The 23,177-nt window shown below is 60.9% G+C and overlaps 1 protein-coding gene across 6 annotated transcripts in view; it reads right to left on the reverse strand.

Moving 5' to 3' along the window:
• LOC122381200 (homeobox protein homothorax-like) overlaps positions 1-23,177 on the reverse strand; it is a 126,964-nt gene that overhangs the window by 43,445 nt on the left and 60,342 nt on the right. For 3 of the 6 annotated variants that reach the window (XR_006256488.1, XR_006256489.1, XM_043365100.1), the window contains exons 8-9: positions 20,542-20,589; positions 3,831-3,976 (exon numbers count right to left, since the gene is read on the reverse strand). Coding sequence is in view for 2 of the 6 variants with exons in the window: in XM_043365100.1 (XP_043221035.1) it covers positions 3,831-3,976; positions 20,542-20,589 (194 nt within the window). In the remaining 4 variants the exon portion in view is untranslated. The remainder of the gene's footprint in view (positions 1-3,830; positions 3,977-20,541; positions 20,590-23,177) is intronic. The other 3 variants (XR_006256490.1, XR_006256491.1, XM_043365127.1) reach the window with 1 other exon arrangement.

Here is a 23,177-nt window from a genome sequence, read left to right on the forward strand (position 1 = left end):
TCTGTCGGCCGTAATGGGCGGTGTGCTATGTCACGGCAGCACCGCGCCACGGCCCACCGGCGCCGGTCAGCCACGCACGCGACGCACTCGCTTGCATTAGGCTAATTTACATGTTAAAACAGCGCGCGGCGGCGGCCGGCCGGCCAGCGGCGACCGCGCGCTCGTGCGTGCGTGTGACGCCGCACGCACGTCGCGCGCCGGCCGAGCCGCGCGCACACAGCGCCGCGCGCGCCGCCGCCACCGGAGCCGCCGCCCGCCACCGCGGACCGGCTCAGCTGCCATGATCGCCGACTGGTGAACGGGCGTCCAGTGCGCGCCGGCCGTGTTGATATAGTGCGCAAAGTTTACCGCCGCGGCCGTGGTCAGACGGGACACTAACAAACAGACCGGGACAGCGCGCAAACATGTCACCGCCGCCGACCAGTGACGTCACCCGCCGCCGACTGGTGACGTCACCGACCGCGAGTGCCGCGGTGCAGAGGCGCCCAGTCGGTGCCACAATCAGCATAATTCCGTCATTTTTGCAGCTGGTGTCCACGTGTGTCTCGTGTCGCGTTGGCGGCGCGCCGCGCCGGCTCAGCTCCCTGCGGTCGGCGGCGGGTCGGCGGCGGGTCACCCGGCCGGCCGGGCCGACCCTGCTCAGCGGCCGATGGCGCCGTCACGACCGCCGAGCCTCAGTCGCCACCGCCGCGCCAAATTCGCCTATCGAGCGCCGCGTCGCCGGCCGGCCTGCGCAAAAGAACGGCTCGGCTTTTGACGGCGCGTCGGCTGCCGCGGCGGCGCGGTAAAACGAGCCCGCTCGCGATTCGATCTCGCGCGACATTTTTCGGCGCGCGTGAACCGGTTACGGCGAATGCGGCGCGTCTAATTGCCGGTCGCCGTCTTGTCGTCAGCGGCCGAATTGAATAATCACAGCGATGCCGATCGGCGCGCGATACGCCGCGTAATGGTCACGTCCGCGCCCCGCGATCGGCCCGGCCGCGCCGCTGCACGCCGCGTGGAATGCCGTACTGCGGCAATCGCGGCAGATCACTGCGCCGCAGACGCCGCAAAAAACGCCGCCCGTCGCTGGTGACGGCCGCTGAGGCCGGCGCGGCGCCACGGCCGGCCGCCGCTTCCCGGATCCGCATTCCTCATCCCGCCGCTGTGCGTAGGAACGGAGAGTGACGTGGTGGCACTGCCGGCGGGCGGTCACACGCCACGAGAGGAGCACGGCCCGTCCACCGACCGCCGTCCGACGCCCGGCCCGTCCTGATCACCGGCCGCCGGACACTGCAGACCGGCTGAGTCACCAGTCAGTCAGTCCTCTACCCCCGGCCGTACGGGCGGCCGTGCGTGGCAGATTAGGTGGGTGGTCGCCGCACCGTGCTGTCTCCGGAGCCAGCGCAGAAAGTCCGCAATGAGTCAGCGCAGTCGTGTGCTCTACTCGAGTATGAATCATCATACCTATCTGCACCAGGAAAGTAGCTTCGGAAATATCTCAGAGCCACAGAGCATCGAGGATTCAGTCCATTGAATGTCGACGCTACTGAAGCCAGCTCGTAAGCCACTGAGGTTCGCAGTGCGGCAAAGCCACCCATGTGACTTTGGTCTGTGCCAGACAAAGCCCCGTCTGGCTGCTGCTCTGTGAGCGCGGCTGTCTGGCCCTGTGAGCGGGTCTCTGCTCGCCCCTGCGGGCCAGCCGCCGCCGCCGCCGGGGCGCCCGCTCCCCACCACGGGCGTTAGTTCCAACCCATTAGGTGTCGACAGAGAGCCCGGAAGATTTCGGCCGGGGCAGGAAGTCGCCAAGAGAGTCGGCCGGACCGTCGACATGGCTGCCGTCATCCGGCCAGCCACGGGAGGGTGCCGTCAAGGGATGAGGAAATGGCCGGAGGGTAGTGGGACACGGGTATGGGGATTTCAGGGATGTGCTCGAGGAAGAAAAAAGGAATGGCGGTGTCAGATCTACCGAGTATCGCGTATAAATTAGTAGATATCGACTGTCTCGGAATCAGTAATTTTCTCCTCAGAGAGCATGCGAGAAGTGCTCTTTGTTCGCCATACCCACCCACCACGTCGTCGTTCGCTGCCTGCAGACCATACAATTCACGAAGCACACAGATCTGCAGGAGTCCCCAGTGGACCGGCACTCAGGACTAGGCAGCACCGGCCGCCTGGTCCGTCGGAGTGCCCACTGGACAGAACGGCAGACCACCGCGCCGGCCGGCGCCCGGGGCGCCGATTAGGTCGCGCCGTCGGCCGCTGCCGCCGCCGGCGTAATCGCGTTTCTGGGGGACCAATTAGATTGCAGTCGGCCCCCCGGGGAGACGCCGCCGTCCGGCTGATGCGAAATTAATGGGATAAACAGGTCCGCCGGATCAAACCGGCGCGCCCGCCGCTGATGAGCAGCTCTGCTATCGACTGGGAGCGCTGCTCCCGCCCGGACCTCAGCCCCGACGCTGTCCGGACCTCAGCCCCTAGCCTGTCCGAACCTCAGCCCCTAGCCTGTCCGGACCTCAGCCCCTAGCCTGTCCGAACCTCAGCCCCTAGCCTGTCCGGACCTCAGCCCCAACCCTGTCCGAGATTCAGTCCGGTATCAGCTCGGCCATCGAGTTCGCAAAGCACACTGTCTGTCCGTCACTCACATCATCATCACTGACCTCTTCTTTCAGCACCACTGAGGCTCCTGCCTCCCAATATTTTACATTCCAAAAGAGCATTTCCGAGCTCCCTGTACCCAATGAAGCTTCTCGCTCACTTTTCTTCCTAGGTGCATCCTCAGCTCATGCAGCTTGCAGCTTACACACTCACAACTTCTCTACCCAAAGCCTCGGAAATCACCTTTCCAGAGCTCACAACTCACTTTTCCAGGCTCACAATGCCCTCTCGAGAGTTCCCGACTCTCTCCGGAACTCACGTGGCCCCTCCCCAGCTCACGACTCCCTCCGCAGCTGCCTGCTCCCAAAACTCCCTGGGCTCCCCGCTCGGTCGTCCCGCTATCCGCGGCCATCTCTTTGTCCGCTATCTATCCATCTCCGTGCGCTTCACACGCTCTCCGGTCTTTGTTTTACCCCGTGTCATCCATCTTCCGCCGCTCCGCGCGAGGAGGCGCGCACGGCGGCCGCCCGCCGACCGGCGCGGCTCCGACCGCGCGTCTCCCCGCCGTCTCGTCGTCGCCGTCCGTCTCGGAACGGGTCGTGACACCGCCGGCCGCCCGCGGCGCGTGTTCGAGTGAGCCGTGTTCGACCGACTCGGCCCACCAAATGGCTCGCAGCGCGCAGTCGAGCGACTCAGCCGCCGCCGAGGGTGAGGCCAGTCGAGCGGACGAGCAATGGAGCGAGCACGCCAGATGGGGAGAGACGGGCGAGCCTTGGCGTATAGGGAACGGCGGCAGCGGCGGAGGCAACAGCATTGACGGTAGCAATACCGGCAGGCAAGCCGGCAGCACCGCAGAGGGTAGCACCAGCAACGAGGCAGTGGATGTAGATAACCCTCATTTCCGCCGCGATCCTACTCCATTAAAGTTGAGCAAACTTTCCGAGAGTCTTTCCAGTTTCTTAGTTGAGTAAGCTTCACGAAGACAGTCATGAACTATTCCACAAACTGACGGCCTGCCCTGGAGCTCGATCTCCGAAGTTATGAATATTCATCAGAAACCATTTAAGTCCATTAATACTTGACTGAAAGTCATCTCCGTTTTCAGGATTTATGCATACCGAGGCAGAGCGTTAACGCCAAACAAAGAGACCCGAACAATCTCAACATTAGCGCCGAGACGCAAGAAGGGCGCTCGGCGCCGGCACGGATGTCTGTCGGGATGTCTGTCGCATCCGGAGCGCGGAGGCACTCACCGTTAAGTGCTGGAACAGCCAGGCGCGTAGGATGTTGGTGGCGACCTTGGGGAAGATGCCCCTCTTTTTGTGGTTCTTCTTCCCCGAGTCGTCCTCCTCCTCTCCGGTGCCCTCTCCGCTGCCTATGCTGGCGTTGCTGGCGTCACCTGTGGGGCGCAGAGAGCGGAGATCAGGTCAACTGCTGCAATACCGGATACAGCATGAACACACGCACCGTGTGTAGAACACGGTCATCAACAGCCCTTTACCTGTTAGTGAGTGTCTGAGTGCGATTAGTGTGCCAGATAAGATCGCCGATGAGTTGTGTACATGGCATCAGCGTCGCACCGGAGCGACAGGTGCGGCGCAGTTGGAGATGAACCCAAAGTATCCAGTCACCGGCCGTGTCCCAGTGCCGGGCCTCAGACAGCTGTGGTGCTCAGCGCTCCAGCGAGTTTTACCAGTCTCTCTGACACATATTAATGTCGTACAGCGATTTTTCACCGGCCGACAGGCTGTTTTTAGCCTGATAGCCGTCTGCCAGCGAGATCATTAGCCACGTCCGAACCGGCCGGCCGGCGGCCACTCATGATAAGATCGCCAATCGGGTGTCCGATGGCGTCTGCAAGAGCGCCGGCCTAGCTCCGCGCGATCACAGCAAAACACGGAAAAGCGATCCCATCGCCGCTACAGACGTTACTGTCACATCAAAGACATGTTTTACAATTCAATCATATTAGCAGATTCGCTGCAATCGGCGCGGTGTCAGGGACACCTGGGGAGCGCTGGGAGGCCGCGTCGACTTCCCGGAACACTTTTTTTGTCCATCAGCTCGCGATCGCAGGACATCACGCTCGTAGGCTTAACTCGCGAGGTGAACGGTATTGCAGGGAATCGATGATGTCCCGCCGGTTTTTTGTTGGAATGCCTGAGCCCTTGGTCGCCTGAGCCCTTTATCGTCACATCACACGAACCGCTCGGCTAGAATTTCGGTACAGCAAAACTGAAATAAGTATCTGCTTAGGTGCAGCTCGAAGCCGAAAAATGATATCCACTGGCCTTGATGTCCATGCTGTTGTCCAGCTTCGCTCATAATAAAGGCCCACAATACGAGGACTAGCAATGGATTGTGGTCACACGCCGCGTGCCGCCCTGCCCAGAGTGTGTTCTGTCTCGCCGGCGACGTGCTGCGTTCGGTCTGGTCCCGGAGCTGTGCCGGCCCGGTGAGACAGTACCCGGCCCGGCCGGTCCGCGGGGAGTGATAGCACCGCCGGCGACGGGGAAGGGTTACCGGCGTCCGGCCGGGGACGCACAACGACGCCGCCGATGGGACAACGGGGACGGCGCGGCGCGTGGCGCCGGCCGCAAGTTAGTTACTCAGCCATTCGGGGTGTCGGCGGCGGGCCCGGTCGGCGATGGATCGGTCCCGGGGAGCCGCGCTGCGTCGATAGGATGGCGGCGCGCCGGCTTCTGGTGCTGACAGCCGCGCACGGGCCGCCTGCCATCGACAGGAGAGGAGAGGAGAGCCCGCCGGTGGGGGGCGAGTCCCGCAGACAACAGAGTCTGTGGCTGGGGCAGGCCAGACCGTGTGCGCGCGACACTCAGCGTCCCAATGCAGGTTTACAAGAGTAAGTGGCGAACCACCAGCCACTGTCAGGCACAGCCGCTGCCCGGGCGATCAGTCGTCAGCGGCCTCACGTCAGCCGTGGAGATTGTGTCTCTTGCTGACGGCTCCTGTGGCGACGGCGTCAGGCGCGCCGTCGCCACCGGCGCGCACCTGAGCGCCTGTCGCTGGCGACAAAACTGCCGTCCGCAGCGGCCATTGTGGCACCTATCGCGGCCAGATCGGCCGCAGCCAGCCGGCACCCGGACACGCCGCCACCAAATCGCCTCGGCAGCGGCGAAAAACGCGCTTCAAAGTCGGATCGCGCGATCGGCGGCGGCCGCGCGGCGTTGTCCCCGACTCGCCGGCCGGGCCTAATGAGTCAGGCGGCGGCGTGCACGCCAGTTTTACCGCGCGGGGCCGAGCGACGGCGGCTCAGCGCGGCCGCTGCGGCGATGGGCTGATCCCAGGCGACACGAACGACACATAACCGCACAGAAAGAATGGCCGCCGGGCCAGATCAAACGCGCGCTCCCGAGATCGCCGGCGGATTACCCGGAGACACTCAGGTGTTCGTTATTCCTGCACCCACTGCAGCCGAGGTGTTTTCCGAAAACTGGCTGGGCACTGCACGAATCGTGAATCAAAATGCTACCATGCTTTGCTGCTGAGTACCGCTAGACTTAAACAAAGCACGAGGTAAACTCTGGCTGAGGAATCTCTCTGCCGCCGGCCCATTTTACAAATTAGGTGTCGCCGTCGCGATGTCGTCGATAATGCTGCATTATGGCCCATCCAGCGACTTTGTCCCGCACTACCTCACGACCCGGCCTCGTCCAATGGATCGGCTCAATGCCCGCTGATGAGCCTAGATCGGTTTTTGGCCGGCGAAAAGCGTCGCGCCCGGCCGGCCATTACGTTCATAGGCGGTCGGTCGGCCGCGGGCCGCTTCGTTAGCGATCCGCCGTTACTCAGCCACTCAATGGGAGCGGAATGAGCGACGCCTCGTGTTTAGCCGGGCACTCGTCCCTTTGAGACGGCCTGTCGCCTGTTTTCACCGCCGATTTGGCCGATTAAAGGCGATTTTTCACCGCGACCAGCGCACAACAAGCCGGAGTATAATTATAAGTATTATGGATGCACGGTCCGGCGTGGGCCGGCCGCGCGGTGACGCTGCACTCCGCGCGCCCAATGGCCAGCATTACAAGGCGAATATGCAGCGACTGGCCTGCCGGCGCGCCACTCCTGACGGGAATAAACAACAGCTCAATACAGACATCAGCCGGCGCCGGGCGTCCGCCGCACAATGCAGCCGGTAACGAGAGGCCGCCGCCGCCGCCGCGAGTGGAGGAGGCCGGCGGCTGCGGTGGACGGACTGTGGACGGACGGTGGACGGACGGTGGACGGACGGTGGACGGACGGTGGACGGACGGTGGACAGCGGGGCAGGGCGGCCGGTCGGCAGGTCTGGTGTGCGGGTCGCAGCGCCTGACGCCGCTGACGGATGGCGGTCGGAGGCCGGTCGGCGCGCAGCCTCCCGGCAGGCCGTGATTTACGGCGGTCCGGTGATAACGATCTCAGCGCCGGTCCGCGCCCCGACACACGGACGGACGGACGGACGGACGGACGGACGGACGGCGCGCCAATAAGCGGCGTGACGACCGCCCGACGCCTGGGAACCGGACCGTCACCGGCGCGCCTTTTGTGACGCCGTCAGACGGCGATCTGTCACCGAGCGGCCAGCGTCATTACGGACAGAGTGGCCCCGGAACCCGGACACTCGGGGCCGGGCACCCGGACACTCGGGCCCGGGCACCCGGCCGACCCTCGGCCACTCCCCGGACCGCACACCGCCGCCGTGTTTCAGCGCCCGCCGAGCCCAGCCATCAATGCCCGCTCCCAATGCCATTCTACGCGGCCATAAACATTTGTAATATTTCAATAAACACCGTCGCATTTTTCACTTTTGATTATTATTTCTTCATTGCGTGGCAAAACAAACGGCCGGCCGGGTCGGAGCGATGGCGGCCCGCGCCGCGCCCGGCCCCCGCTGATCGCCCCCGCAGCGAAGACGGATTCTTCTTCATCAAGCCGTATCAAGCGGTATTATTCTATCATTTATATTCAACTGATTGACTTGCCGATTCAATTCGGTATTGGTACCGGCTGTGCGGAGGGAGGGTGCGTGTGTGTCTGTCTGTCTGTGCGCGAGCTGTGCGCCGGGGAACGGTGCGGGTGCGACCTCGTCTCTACGGGCGAGGTCACTCGGACACAACAGACTCCCCGCCGCCGCTACCCGGACCCAGCTTTGATCAACAACCGGTCGTGTACACCGCCTCAAAGGGAAATCCAGCTGATCTGCTGGAAATACGTGAGGGCGGCTATCTTTAGCGCAGCGAGTCGTGACGGCACCCAGTACGTCTGGGTCCACTCTGACCGGGGAGCACAGCTCGGGCGTGGTCACGGCGCCGGGGCGGGGCGGATGACGGATGAGGTGATGAGCCGCCATCCGATGACGGGCCGTCAGCGAGCCGTCAGCGACGCCGGCAGCGCGGCTGCGTGACAGCGGTGACAGCGCGGTGACAGCGCGGCGACAGTGCAGCGGCGGCCGGCGGCCTGCAGTCGGACAAAGAGCCAAGGCCGAGCGGCGGCTCCCCGGGGCGGCTCCGGACGGGCCCGGGTCCCCGCCGGGGAGCTCCCGGAACAATGAGCCGCCGGTGGACAGCGCCCCGCCGCCGCCGCCGCCGCCGCCGCCGCCCCCCGCCGCTCGCCGGAGAAGGGGTAACCTTGCCGAGCGGTGGACACCGGGGCACCCCGCTGTGACCGGTCGGACGCGCCGCGGGGACGACGGCCACCGGCACGGCGCCGCCGCCCCCTGCCAGGACACACGCTGCGACAGTTTTGATCGGCAATGTCCGGAGAGTATCGGCCGGGACCGACCGACCGCCGACCAATTGTCTCCGTAATGGCAAATAACGACGGGCTCATGGGCGGCGCGCGGGCAGACAGAGCCGTTCATTTTCGGCGGTGATATTTGTCCGTTTGTCGGACTGACTGTTGTCTATGACATGTCGGCGAGCTCCGAGCACCTGCTCACAGTGTGCGCTGGCCGGTCGCGTTCCGGGCGGCCGATCGTGTCCGGATTTCAGACCGGTCTCCGTCTGATTCTCCGTCCATGGTGTCCCCGATGATCGATGGGGTCCAATGATTGAACGGTAGACAACGACGGTGAGAATGGTAGAGCTACAGACGACACGGTCCGGCGAGCCTTCCAACCTACTTCAGACGGCAGAAGGTGGACGGTAGACGGCAGGCGAACGGCAGACGGATGGTAGACGGATGGTGGACGGACGGGAGACAGGACGGGAGACGGGAGACGGGAGACGAGGCTTGAGACGTGGTGCGGACCCAGCAGGCAGGAGGGGGCAGATGTGGGGACGAGAAACGGGGCGGGGACGGGGCGGCATTGGCGCAGAAAATTAAACGTCCCACATTTCTCGTCGGCCCAGCCGTCCGGAATTTATCGGCCATGGGCCACCGGCCGGCCCAAAGCGTCCTAAATGTACAATTACCGGGCCGGCCGATTACACGCATATTAATGAGAAATTATGGGACCGGGACGGAACGCAGTCGAGGATGACAGGAACAACCCTTCTAACCACTGTTTTCAGGCCTAAACGCAGCAAATTAGCGCCTTTCATATCCTGGCCGGGTACAAAGGTAGCCGGAGTGAGCGGGCCGATTCTCCCACACGGGGCCGAACCCGTAATTAATGGCTGGCCCGGACGTGTCAACAAGGAGCCGGGCCGCGCGCCGCCGGCGGCCTCTGGCCCAGCCCGCCCGCCCTCCGCCTCATTGTCTTGAAAGGATAATGTCCGTCTGGGTGACGGCGTTTGACAGCATATACAAGCATAATGAAATAATGGCGCGGCCGAGACGTCTGCGCCGCGGCGGCGACGGCGACGCAACGGCGGCGCGCTGCCATTGGCCGCCGCTGCGCCAAGATGGGAGCAGAACGCTGCGCGCCGACGACGGTGGGGAGCGGCGCAGAGACGGCGGCACCGGAGAACGTCGTGTTTGTCGAGAAACGTGGGAACGGCGGCGGCAAACAATGCACCGCGCCGGCGGCGTCGCACAACACCGCCCGCCGCCGGTACAACAGTCGGCACCGAGCACAGAGCGCGGCACAGCACACAACACCGCTCCGCCGCTGGTACAACAGTCCGCACCGAGCACAGATCGCGGCACAGCACACAACACCGCTCCGCCGCCGGTACAACAGTCGGCACCGAGCACCGGCGGCACAGCACACAACACCGCTCCGCCGCCGGTACAACAGTCGGCACCGAGCACAGGGCGCGGGCGCAGCGCCGCGACACAGCACACAACAGTGAGAGGCCGGTCACCACCGTCCACCGCCCGCCCCACCGTTCACCACCCTCCACTGACGTCCCGCAAAGTCCAACTGCTGGGGTGCTATCCGAGCTCGAACAGTGCCGATGTTAAATATGAAACCGATACCATGTATACGAGACTGCAGACGAGGTCACATGCCCTCAATACCGGACCGGTGCAGTGTCGAAATGAGTCGTGACCTGACACGGTGCAGGTCGTGACATGACACGGCGCGGGTCGTGACCTGACACGGTTCAGGTCGTGACATGACACGGCATGGGTCGTGACCTGACACGGCGCGGGTCGTGACAGGTCGACACCCCGCCGCCTCCCTGCCATGAGCAGTGGATCTCAGAGGTCCGCGGAGCGCGGAGAGCAACTGCTGGGGGTACAGCCCCACGCAGAGACCCGAGCCGGAGACGCCGCGCTAACGGCATCACAGGCGAGCGGCTTGGAAAAGCACGGGCCAGCGGGCCAGAGCTAACTGGAGTGTATGGCTTTCGTGATTTGTGACTTGGCATGATCGTTATCTAGTGACGGAGCTAGAACGATTGTAGAACATACATGCATGAGAGCGAAGTTGTTGATAATAAGCTATGGAAAACTTGCGTGTAAAACAAAGCCGAGCAGGATTCGTCAGCCGTGAAATGTGTCTGTGTGCTTCAGTGGTCTCCCGAGCGGGCCTTCCCAGAGTGGCTCATTTGGGGTACGGCTCTATTCATCAGCGCGGCACACTGACGATGCACACAGTGCACCAGTTCGCGTGTCAAACACATATACAACATCTACATTCATGCTTTATGGTAAACGTAAACGCTTAAGATAAATGTTAACGTTGATGATGATGACGCCGTTTCGGTCAGTGACCGTTGGTGGCATTGTGCGATGTGCAGTGTAATGCAGCCTTTATTCCTGCCGCCCGACAGCGCGTCTGACGCGGCCGACTCTCGGAGCGGGGACTACTGCGACCTGCTGCTGCTCCTCCGGCATGTGACCGGCCGGGACGGGCCTCTTGTGTCAGAGCAGGGGCCTTCCAGGACCATCCGTCGTCCGCTGCCGGCGCGTCAGCAAAAACGGGGCGAGCGGGCGCGATGGTCCGCCGGCCGGGCGACGTCTCCATCGAGCGCGAGGTCGGCCAGGGAGGAGGGAGGGCTGCGGCGTGACACGGCGAAACGGAGCCACCACTGAACAGCTCATCAGGGCCGATACAGGGTGAGTGGGAGGGCGGCACCGGAGGACGGCCCGGCGCGCCAGCAGGCCGGGGGTGCACGGCTGGGGGAGAGGGGAACAGGCAACGGGTCAGGTCACACCGAGCCAGAGTATCTGGAGGATGAAACACCATGTCTGATGCCAGCTTGTGGCCGACGATGACTGGACTTTGTGACTGAATTCCACCCGGTCACGGCCGGACCCTGTCTGGACTGGAACTGTTCCGTCCGTCCCCGTACTCAGTCGACCTGTCACTGTGCTCAGTTCGGCTGTGACCGGGTCGACTGAAGTGGCGCCAGCGGAGGACGCCCACCGGAGCTGGCCGGCCGCCACTGCGTCCGACAGCCGGCCACACGGGCTGACGCCATCCAGCCCCCGGCAGGGTATATATAACGCGCTGCACGATTGTCCTGGCGCCAGGTCACTCGGCTCGCCCTCAGACCAACAACAAACAGCCGTCACGGCGCCGCCCGCCCCGAACTGCTGATGGCCAGGCCGTGTCCCTGGTCCCGCTACAACGCGCAGCAACATACTCCGAAATCCACATTACAACCAACCAAGGCCGAAACGGGCGCTGTCGTATTATCAGTTTCATGTATCTGTCATGAAAGCAGTGTACACAGCGGTAGTCTAGGATTCTTTCAGAGCGCTATTTTGCAACAGATCCACGTCAAGATGACCGCGGCTGAGCGCCCGAATCGTACACAGATCTTCACTAAAAGGGAATGTCATCAAATCAAATCTTATCCGCAAAAGGGGCCTTCGCAAGACGAGGAACAGCCTCGCCGTGGCACAGCCTGTCCCAGACCTCGCTCAGCCCGCCCATTCGCTCGTCACCGGTTCACGGGCGGGGTCAGTCGTCATGCAGCCCGGTGACTGTGTCGTATCGATGAGCCGCGCGGACCCGCCGGCCGGCCGGCTGCAGGCCGCCGGCAGGTCGGCAGGTCGGCCGGCTGCAGGTCGGCAGGTAGGCCGGCTGACTCCTGTCGGCCGCCGGGACGCTCCGCGGCGCCCGGTCACTCCGGCTACGATCCGATCCCAATGGCATTTGTCAGCGCCGATTTACGGCGTAAGCGGCCGGCATTTGCGCTGGAGCGACGTCACTTCTGCTGCCTCCCATCGGCAATGTCATAAAATGTAAATGAATCTAGTAGCGGACTCAAGTTGCCGTTGGTTTACGGACCTTCGCGAGCCATAACAGTCGTCGTTAGTTTTGAAATGTGTCCGGGGTCGGGAGGCGGCGGCTGTTGGCCTGTCCGAGCGTCCCCGTGCACAGTGGACTGACCTCTGGCCAGCGGCCGGCGGGACGGTTAGCGAACGTCAGTTGGCGTCAAACTGCACCACAGCCATAGCCTTGGTTCATATTCTTTTTAGGAAGATACGCTGCGGAGGCTCTTACAAGTCAACGGGACCTGTGAATCCCTAAATCAGCAGTCCAGTGCAGTCCCAGGGGGTGCAGTGCGGCGTGATGGCATCAGCTGCGCCGGGAGCGTCGCTGCGTCGCTGTCGTCGTTTTCCGGCGGTCGGCGCCGAGCGTCGTCGAGCGGAGCGGACGACGTCGTCTCGTCGCCGCCGGTGGTCGAGACCCAACTGCCGACAGAGCGGCGACAAAGGGCCCATAACCGGGCGGCGCCGCCGGTACTCGGCCAAATGAATTCTGAAGCGCCTCACTGTAGCGTTCGAGCTCGTTACCGAGAAAAGCTCTCAGGAAGGCAGGCGCATTTGCAGATGCTAGCACTTGAGCAAATGGCCACTGTCGCCGCCGGGACGGCCGTCCGGCGGGCCGTAGCAGTTAATGAAACGGCCGCGACGGGCGCGTTAGGCGCCGGTACTGCAGTGTGGGGAGCCCGTGCCGGACTGATGGCCGGCTCAGACGGTGGCCAGGAAATGCCGAGTGTCACCGTCTCACTCATCTGCAGCGGGACCCGCTCTGGGACGGGACCCTGGGAACATGTAACAGCGGCGCGGGAGCACGGCCAGGGACCAGGAAATCGGCACGGCTCCGACCCGCCGCACACTGGTCGGAAACGCCCTCACGAGAGGCCACGGGCGATTCCGGAGTTTCGGATTATTTTTTATATAGATCGATTTGAAATTGATCAAATTATTATACTTAGGCCAAAAAAACTAATCCGGGTGACCAAAAATAACTGTAATCAGCCCCCGAAGATGGGGTATCCCAGAACTCGGAAACTAACGCGGAGCAAGAGGTTTCTTGAGTCGGATATTCAGAGTCTTATTGCTGATAGCCACCAAATTGAAATCACACATATTATGCATCAAAATGTTCGTTATGAAGTTGCCGACTGGTCAGTGCAAAATTTTTGGCATACTTTTTCCCTAACTAAGATGTACTATAGCTTTTTTATGAAGGCCCTCCTACAGTGATTCTGGAATATAACTGCAAAGTTTAGGTAAGGAAACAACAGGTAGTCCCATCTAGTACCACTCTGATTTTTTGTGAGATGAAGTAGGATTTAAATTTACACCAGGGCAACATAAAAGCTAACTGCGCATATTTGCGCAAAATTTGCAGGAGCCGCTCTTCCTACCCAACTACCGCCCGCCCCGCCCCAGTTTCGGCTCGGCCGCCGCGCCCGGCTTACGCTGACCTGTGTGGCCTGCACGCATCCATGCGTAGTTGACTGGTCATTAAAAACAGATGCGCTTGAGTTTATGAATTTTGTGAAAAGCGCGTATTATGTATGCATTTTTGTATGTATTGACATCAAAAGCCTTCCACATATTGCGTGGCGATTACGGCTTGCATTTAGAGATCCTTGCTATTGACAACCATCACTCGGCTGAAGAAAGTGGAAATTGAAACCTTCGTGAATATAAGACGCTGCAAATATAGGACACTTGTCACTGACGTCGGGTTACCTTGGGCCGTCTTTTTACATTAGATCACAATTCCGGTATTTAACCCTGGCCGGACCGATTGGTTTTCTATATTGACCGGGGAGGGTTGGTACAACTCCCTCGCCGTTTCGCCTCTAATTGATCTAGAGCCTCGCGGAAAAAACAAGCTTGTGTGCCGTTATAAGACGCAAAAATCAGGTACTACCCGATTTTAAGGTCTTAGGTCAGCCAGTGACCTCTTAGGTCAGGTAAGTGCCACAAGGCACGGGCTCGGTTTTAGGTTAATTACTTTGCCAAAAATGGTCGAGCTGCCGCGATTTTGGCATCATCGTGTTTGTCTAGCTCAGGCGCGTTGAATGCTATACTTGGTGTTCGGGTGAAGTCAACTTAAGGTGTTAACCTCGGGTCAAGGTCAGGTCGGAGCCCCTCAGGTCACGAAAATGGTTGAAGGAGGTCATATTGCATATCATTCGATTTGGCAGGTCTTCCTGAGTCCAATGGTGGCTTTCCCGACTCTCTAGCTCCATCTGATCAGGAGTTATTGACGAAAAACTTATATGGCCTTAGTGACGTCATAAATGACGTCACGCAAAGTCAACAATGCTAAAGTCAAGCACTGGACCTTGCAAGGAGTGCATGAAACCATTCCCGGTGCCCGAATAGCAGCTCCCAATTTCCCTTGTTGACTTAAAGTGGTGCTAGATCCTGTATTATACTCAATTATGACGTCATAACTTAATAGATTCACGTCATATATTTTGTGCTTGACATCCAAATGATAGCTTACATATGACAGAGAAAGTATGCAAAGTTTTATGAAGTTTGCTTCACTAGTTGTGGAATAACAAGCAAAAAACTTTTGCGGAAAGGCCGCTGGCCTCTCGCTGGAGCGTTTCCGACCAGTGTGCGCCGCTCCCAGAGGTCGGACCAATCAGCCGACCCATAGGTGGGCCACCAACGGCCGGCCAGAGCGCTCCCAACCGCCCAAACAAAACTCATTAAGACGCGCATTTAAATTCTATGAATAAAGATCACGCAGTTTAGGGCAAAATAATTAAAAGATAATGTAATCAAAATGCAAATGGAGGTGCGCGGTGAGCGGTGTTCGGTATGTCGGGCGCGCGGCCGGCCGGCGGCAGAGGCGCTCCCAACCTTCCCACCGGTCGGTCTGACCCCGGGCCGGCCCCTGAGCGGTCACCGCCTCAAACCGCCCCAACCGGCCGGTCACTGCGGACCCAGCCCAGCCCGCTGACCGGTCACGGGTCAGCGGACCCGACAGGCGCTGGCAAGAGTCAAAGCGACGTCACCAGTCACCAGTGACACCAGCGCCTGGTGACGGCAGTGACACCAGCGCCGGGTGACGGCAGAGACACCTACCCTGGAGACACCGGCCACACGCCACGGCGCCGCGCGCGATGACGCGGCGAAACGCCGGCGCCGACGCGGCCCGGAGGTCGTGACAGGTCGGACAGAGCGGCCGACGGGCGCGCTGACGGCTGACGGCCGACGCCAGTCCGCCACACGCGTCCACAAAGGCCGGCCGTCGATGGCGGCGGCCGAACGCGACCTAATCAGAGCGACGGCCACTTCCGGCGTCGACGGGGCCTAATCACCAGGTGTGAGAGAGCGGCGGCCAATGCCGCGGCCGTCGGGAGGGGCCAGCGGCCGGCGGCACACATGTGTCGCCGCCGGCAGCCATGGCGGCTCTCTGCTGGCACCGAGAGCGCCGCTGAGGCTCGGCGAGAATTGATGACTCGTCGGCCGTCAGCTCCCCTCCGAAAAATGCCGCCCGGCCAGAACGATGTGACAGCGAACACAGGGGATAATTAAACTCACACGGCGCCGCCAGCAGTCGGATGAATAAAATGGCACGGGCCCCGGACCGACGGCCGATATAAAAACGGTCCAGAGCCGCTGCTCCGTTGGCAGGCCTGCCATAACCGCGTGTTGAGCGGCGCCGGCCGCCGATTCGTCTTGCTGACATTTGACATTGCATTACTAAATCTGCAGCCTGCAAGTACGTGTTGGGGTATCTGCTAAAGCGAGTTTAACAAGGAGACAGGATGCCGCGACAGGGTATGCAGCGAAAGCTCTCCGTGTTTGCGGCTGTGGTCGGTAGTTGCCCGTGCTACGGACGGAGGGGCATCGGATGGTGACTGGTGACGTAAGGCGTAACGTTGGTGACTGCTGATAGGCAGGGTCGGCTGGTGACTCTGGTGATGGAGAGGGCCGACACAGAGCCATTTTGACGTCTCCGCCTGCTGTTGCCAATGGAGATGATGTCGACCAGTGACCTGTCCCCGGACCGGGCCGGGCCGGACCAGGGCGCGGCCGGACCGGACCGAGCCGGACCAGGGCGCGGCCGGCCGGCAGTTGCAGCGCCGTCCGCGGACCGATCGATGGGCGCCGGCCGGGAGCCGCTCTCCCGGCACACACACACACACACAGATATCGGCTCTGCCCTCCTCGGGAGATTTGGGCCGGCTTTGAGGACGGCGCGGCTCCCCCGCGCCGGCTGACAGTGACAAATCGCCTCCGCCAGTCGACGCATTAGCCGCCCCGACCGAGAAAGGGCAAATTTAATCAGCTATTCGCCGCTGTTTTCCTAATAACTCTGTCTCCGACCGGCGGCAAGCAACTGCTTCGACTTGCATAAGCTATGATAATTGTGACGACGTGCCGGCGGCGGCGGTCAGGTGGGGGAATTAAAAATGGCAGCGGGCGGCTGCAAGGCCGCCGCGGCCGCGCGGCTGCGCCTGTGGATCTCCCCTGCCGCGCGCCGTCCCATAAGTCACTGCAAGAGATATCATATGCAAAAATAAATGGCCGCCGCAGAATTACACCGTGCTGCATATGAAGCGGCCGAGTGGCGGCCGCCGCGGCCGCACCGCTATCGGCCGGTCGGCGATTTAGGGCTGCGCTGCGGCCGGCGCCATATGCGACGCGGCGGCGGCACTGGCGGCGCGAGGTCTGTCTGTGCGCGCCGGCGGCCGGCCGGCAGTGACAGCCGAGTATGGCCGGAATCCGCCGGCGGCTCCGGCCCGCGGCCCACCACAACGTTCCTGCGCGCATTCCGGCCGCTCATCAGCATACTGGACCGCCTAATAGAGTGTTTGCGGCAAATCCGACCTGCCGGCATCAAAACAATGACACGGCGCGGCCCCGGTGGCGCATGGCGCGCGCCGCACACGCCGACGGCGGCCAACGCGGCGCGCCGTCATCCATTATCGTCTCCGGAGCGCCGCTGACGTCTCCAACCGCGATCCGGACCTGATTTTGACAAATTCGACGGTTGACAAGTGTTCGCACCTGTTTAGGTCGCGACGGGGCGCCTTCGGCTTAGTAAGCCCGCAGCTCTAATCTGGTGGATAAATTACCGATTTTGCAATTAGCGCCCCACTATAAATAACCGGGCCGTGTGTTTCTGTACACAAAGGGATTTGGTCGGCTCCCGGCGGCGCGGCCCGGCGGCGGGACTTCTGCGTCAGAATGCTGAGGGCTGGCACGGACGGGGGATGGGGGCGGGACGAGAGCTGGCGTGTCGCGGCCGCCGCCACCCATCCCAGTGGTTTATGTCGACCGGTGTCACCGACACGCCGTATATTACGGCCTGCCAGAGCCCTCCGCAGAATTAATCACTTCACAGCTAACCGGCTGTACTTTGGCACCATGCCTCTCCGCCGCGGCCGCTGCTGCTGCCACTAATGCTGCTGCTGCGGCTGGTGCAAAAGTCCAGATGGAGCCCAGAGCCGAGTTCAAACAGACCATGATCTTTACAAATCCGACTGAAGTGGACGATCTAGTGCTATGATGGATTCACTCAAGCATCAAATGTGTGAATGTTGGGATGAGTTTGTGAAGATGGTTTGGTTTAACGGTTGTTACGAACTAACTTTGATTTATTGAGGTTTTTGTGGTGACTTACCGCAATATAGTATATTTTTTCGAGAAGCCTTCAGCGAGGTTGCTCCTCATCTTCTTAACTTTTAAAGGGCAGCTTAAATACAGATGTATGCTTTCCTTTTGACTGATAAAAAGCTTGAGTTATTTCATTGTTGTATTTCTTTCAAATAATTATTTTACTTTCAAATGCAAGTGATTTCGTATGGACTGTGCAACAGGCGATGATATCATTGTTCGTTATCTCCAATAAACCATTCATTTTGGCAATATCACCGTTATCTTCATCGCATGATGAACCTCAAGTAGGGGAGAGTGGGGTACGATGCCCAGGGTGGGAAAGACGCCCCACCCCCTCTAGCGGCGAAACAAAGAATCGAACCTGGAAATTAATGTTCTTAGCGTAAAGCGGAAGCCTGCCTTGTTAACTGCATAAAAATTTGCTAAGCTCAGTTGGGCAACGGCTGGCTGGTGATTGCATGTTTTTTATTTGCTGCTTTCAAAAAATATTTTGGTGTCAAAACATTGTAAATATCAAAGAAGGTAGATAATTTTTGCGTACCTTGCTATAGTCGTGATACATTAACATGCGTGTACTGTGTCCCAAACAGTTTATTTCAGGGTGTAGTTTTATGGCTAACAAATTGTACTGATTTAATGTTACTTCGGTACCTTGGGGCTTGGGGTAAGATGCCCCCTGTCCTGATGGGGAAAGACGCCCCCCTAAATTCGTAGGCTGTCCTTCAAGCATCCCGTCAAATCATTTATTACATACTTGTGATTAGAGACAAAAGCCGATCTGGGACTATTGAGAGTCCAGTACGGTCGGGTGCTCCCCATGCCGGTCTCTCGGCCCATACAACGCGACTTTTTGGGCGGCATCTGACTCTGAGAGCCCTCACGACGGCCTCTGTGGGCCCCTCACGACATTCTTTGAGGGCTCCCACGTTGGCTCCACGGGCCGCGCTGGCATCTGGGGTCCACACGATGGGCTCGAGGGCCCTCAAGCATCATGAAGACCTACAAGGGCCCCACAGTGGTCTCCGAATGCCACCACGGAGGCTTGTTTGGCCACGCTGGACTATGATGGCCCTAACGATGACCTCTGAAGCCCCTTACGACTACTTTTGAGGGCCCTTACGATGACGTTTGGTGTCTACTGCAGGCTCGAAGGGACTGCTGATTCGTTCAGGCGATTCACGTGCCCATTTATGTCACTTATAGTGCAGGGGGCATCTTACCCAACGCCAGGGGGCGTCTTTCCCACCCTGTGGGGTAAGATGCCCCCTTTCACTTCTTCGGGGAAATGCTTAATAGCAAAAACAGTTATCATATTTCAGGCACGAAAGTGTGATATTTTTGGAGAAAAATGATGTCGGCTTCCGTTGAAACTCAAGTTTTTGCTTTCCGATCGTCATTTTCGAATAAAATCTGACATAGTAAAACCCTGGGCATCTTTCCCCACTCTCCCCTACCTACATGCATGTTTAAAATAGATGCTAAATGAAAAGCCCATATGAGTCAAAGTAGTAATAGGAAAGCAGAAGTTTTAATCTGTTTCGCACAGCGATATAATTTATCCGAGTCCATTCGGATACTTAGGATTACATTTGAAAAATACTGACTTAAAACTAGGTAAACATTGTTGTTTCCCTGCTTCCCATGGCAAAATGAATTTCCTGTCACAAAACCTGACGACTGGGAGCCGTGTGATGTTGTCGGCAGGCGGCAGGGTGTGTGATGCTGGAAGAGGGGTGTGACCTCGGCCCCGGAGTGCGCCCTGCGGCCCCGTCCCGGGTCATCCAGTCCCAGCCGGCGGCAGCTGACCGCCCGCCGTTCCACCGGCTCCGTCCCACCGAGAGGGGCCACCGGTGGTCATCATTTTCTAATCAAATTACGTGTAATGGAGGCCGGCAGTGCGGCGGCGGGCGGCCGGCCGGCCGGCTGGTGCTGTCCGGACGGACGGACGGGGGCCGGCCGGCCGCCGATCGGCGCCGAGCCGCCCGCGGGCATAAAACAATCGGCCGGCCGCTGATGACCGGGTGGACGGCAGCCGCCATCACAGGTGACGGCCAAATTACCGGGACGGCCCACCGGACACGGCCGGCGCGCCGCCGGACACACCGCCAGGACATGGCAGGACATGGGCGCCGGCCCACAGGACGGGGAGGAGGGCGAGATATGGACACGGGTAGGAAATACATGGAATTGGACACGTCATGAATAGGACAGGCCTCTGGATAAAGCTGTTTGGGCAACACAGGGAGAATTGGACGGTACATGAATATTTTGACAAGACATGGGTATTTTGACAAACTATTTGGGCTATTTGGAAAAGGAATAAATACTTGAACAAGACATGGACAGGACATGGTTGTTGGACATGAGAGACAATATTGGCTCATGGATTCCAGGAAAAACAGCATGACAATTTTAGTAGCTCATAAAGAAATATAGGTTGTTGCGGACTAAAGTTTGAGCTGAACGCCGTTAGCAGTTTACCGTGCGCGTTCTCTGCCGTGAGTCGTGACTCATTAGTAGTCTCTGCCGCCACCAGCCCGGCCCGTGCGCCGCCCGTGCCGCCGTGTCGGTAATGTGTTTGGGCAGCGGCCGGACAGGGCTGTGTTTGTCCGCGCGCGCCTCTGTCCAGCTCTGACTGTCCCCGTGTCGCGTCCAGTTGGTCTGTTCCCACCGGCACACACCCCGGGGCGGGGGAGCGGGGAGCGGGGAGTGGGGAGCGGGCGTGACGCGGTACTCAGCCTACCCGGTGCGGTGACGTCCAGTCGACTCGGCTCTGGGCCGGCAGCCTCACCTGAAACAACCAGAGGCAGCGGTCAGAGGACAGCGGGCAGAGACACGGTCACAGCAGTCAGAGAATAGCGGGCACAGGGGTAAGAGACATAGCGATCAGAGACACAGCGGTCAGAGACAGCGGTCAGAGACAGCGGTCGCCGGCCACAGCGATCAAAGTAACTAGTCGGATGAAAGTCGAAAGGTTGTAGGAAAGAGAAGAGAACTGGGAGTACACAAATGACAGTGGCACGGAGGACCACGAGACAAAGAGCAAGTAGGACATCAAGGGACAGGGAACAGAGAAGTAGAGGATGGTGAGGGAAATGAAATGCAGGGGCACATCGGCACTTCATCAGCACAGGCCAGGGCCCACACTCACAGTCATCAGTGGTGCGATCAGCGCGCTACATCGCAAAACAGCTGGCCGGCTGGGGTTAGTGATGAAACGTGCGCCGTTCGGGTGCCCCGGGCGGCAGTGATCACCTCAATTCGTCCGACAACCTGGAGTACCGCAATTATCTACCATCGCGGCGAGGGAGCCCCACTGATGGGAAGAGGTTAGTTCGATGGCGGTGGGGGCACACACTCCACGTGAAATCGACCCACCGCCGGATCGGGTCTGGTCTGACACCGACCTCTGGCGGCTCGGAGAGGGCGCCTGGCCGCCGCCGCCGCCCGTTTGCGGCTGGTGAGGGAGGGAGAGCCGGCTGCGCGGTTTTCGAGCCCCGCTCGGCGGCCCGTGTGCTCGTGTGGTTTGGGCAGCTGGGGTCGGTCGTGTCAGTGGCGAGGGAGCACTGACTGCGGTCTGTGACAGGCGCCGGCAGACAGGTCGGACAGCCGTCGGGCGACAAAAACCGACCCGACACGGCCAGAGAACCAGCCGACGGTGAAACAGCGGCCGGCGCGACCGACACCCGGGCCGGGCGGGTCCGCGGGGCCGCGGCTCATGGACCCAATTACACGGCCCTGGGTGCCGGGACAGCGCGCCGGCCGGCCAGCTGCAATTAACCGGCACTCGTAGTTTCTCGCTGCTGAGGTAGCGGCGGCAGTGACAGGCGGCGCGGAAGGAGGCGGCCGCGCCGGGCGGGCCCCCATTACGACACGTCGTAAAGTCGACGGCGGCGGCGGCGGCGGCGGCGGAGCACGTCGCGGCGGCAGCGCGCGACGCGGCCGCGCACCATTCAGCGCGCCCGGCCGGCCCGTAATGACGCCTCATTAGACTGGCGCGGTTGTCATTGGCAAACGGCTGGCCGTTTCTCCACCTTCCCGCGCACAAATTTGCACTAATCACGCGAGCGGCGGCGCCATGTTGGCTGGCGGGCCGCGGCGCCGGACGGCGATGGACATTACCGGTCTCCGCGCCAGGGGCAGGAAATGGAACGCCTTCCCGATACAGCTCGCAACGGACGGCGCTAATGATTTTTAAATTGAACGCCGCTGGTAATGACGGAATGTGGCGTTTGAGGCGCGCTGCTGTCGCCGCCGCCGCCGTGATGAATGGGCCGAAATGGCAACTGCCGCGGCCGGCTGATCACCGTAATTTCACCTGCCACCGACCGGCCGGCCGACGAGCCGCGCGGAAAACGGCGAGATATTGATGGATGCCGCCGGCCCCACGGCGCTGGCCCGGCCTGGCGCGGTTCGGTGGGTACTTTGGGGAGGGTTTTCGAGCTGTTACCGCCGTGGGCAGGGTTTGAGTGTGACGGTGCTGGCTGTCAGGGTAAGAGTGTGACGCTACCGGTCGTTGGGATTCGAGCTGGGTCTGTCAGTACCGGTCGGCGGTGTGCGGGCTGGGTCTGCCGGACCGGTACTGGAAGGGTCTGTCCCAGCTGCCGGCCCCCGCTTTGGAGGCGCGCGGCGGCCGCCTGCACACGGACCAGGTCGGGCCGTCGGGCCAGTAATTGGCCGGCCGCGGCCATGCAGCCGCGAGGGGCGGCGCGGCCGATATAAATTATTGCAGCCCACTCCGTGAGAACACTGAGCGTCGGCCGGGGGCGCGGCGCCGGCCGGCCGCTCCGCCGGCGGCGCCGCCCGGACGCCGGCCGGACCCACCTCCAAACACGGTCCGCTCCGGCCCCAGGTAGCGGCCAAATACTGGCCGGAGCGGCCACGGGCGCCGCCCAACCCCGGGCCACACCAGACCAGCCATTACTGAATTTATTGTGCGGCCTGCGCAAAAGCAGAGCCTGCAAGATATTCACCCAGGCGTTTTTGAACCAAGCTGCATGTACATATAATGGCGGCAGCCAGCGCCAAAATAAAACAAAAATAGCAGCTGACATTGTACCGGCCGGTACACTATCAGCGGCCGGTACCGTCGCACAGCGTCCGTGCCGGTTCCGAGCAGTCGCTGCGGGTCGGGAAGGATGTCCCGCTGCCGTCGGGGGCTGGACGAGCTGAGGTCGCCGAGCGGGGGACAAATACCTACGGGCGGCGACACTGTCCTCGGACGGTCACCGTGTACCGAAAACAACAACACGTCTGAAGACAGCGCCGGCCGGTACTCGTGTCCGCTCGGTACTTTCCCAGTGTTCCTGAGTTCCTGGCCATTTCAGCTATGCCGGCTATGCAGCTGGCCGTGCCCGTTTACTGCGGCGCACCGCCGGC

Source organism: Amphibalanus amphitrite, unplaced genomic scaffold (genome assembly GCF_019059575.1).
Source record: "Amphibalanus amphitrite isolate SeventyFive unplaced genomic scaffold, NRLGWU_Aamphi_draft 000010F_arrow, whole genome shotgun sequence".
NCBI classification, from domain to species: domain Eukaryota; kingdom Metazoa; phylum Arthropoda; class Thecostraca; order Balanomorpha; family Balanidae; genus Amphibalanus; species Amphibalanus amphitrite.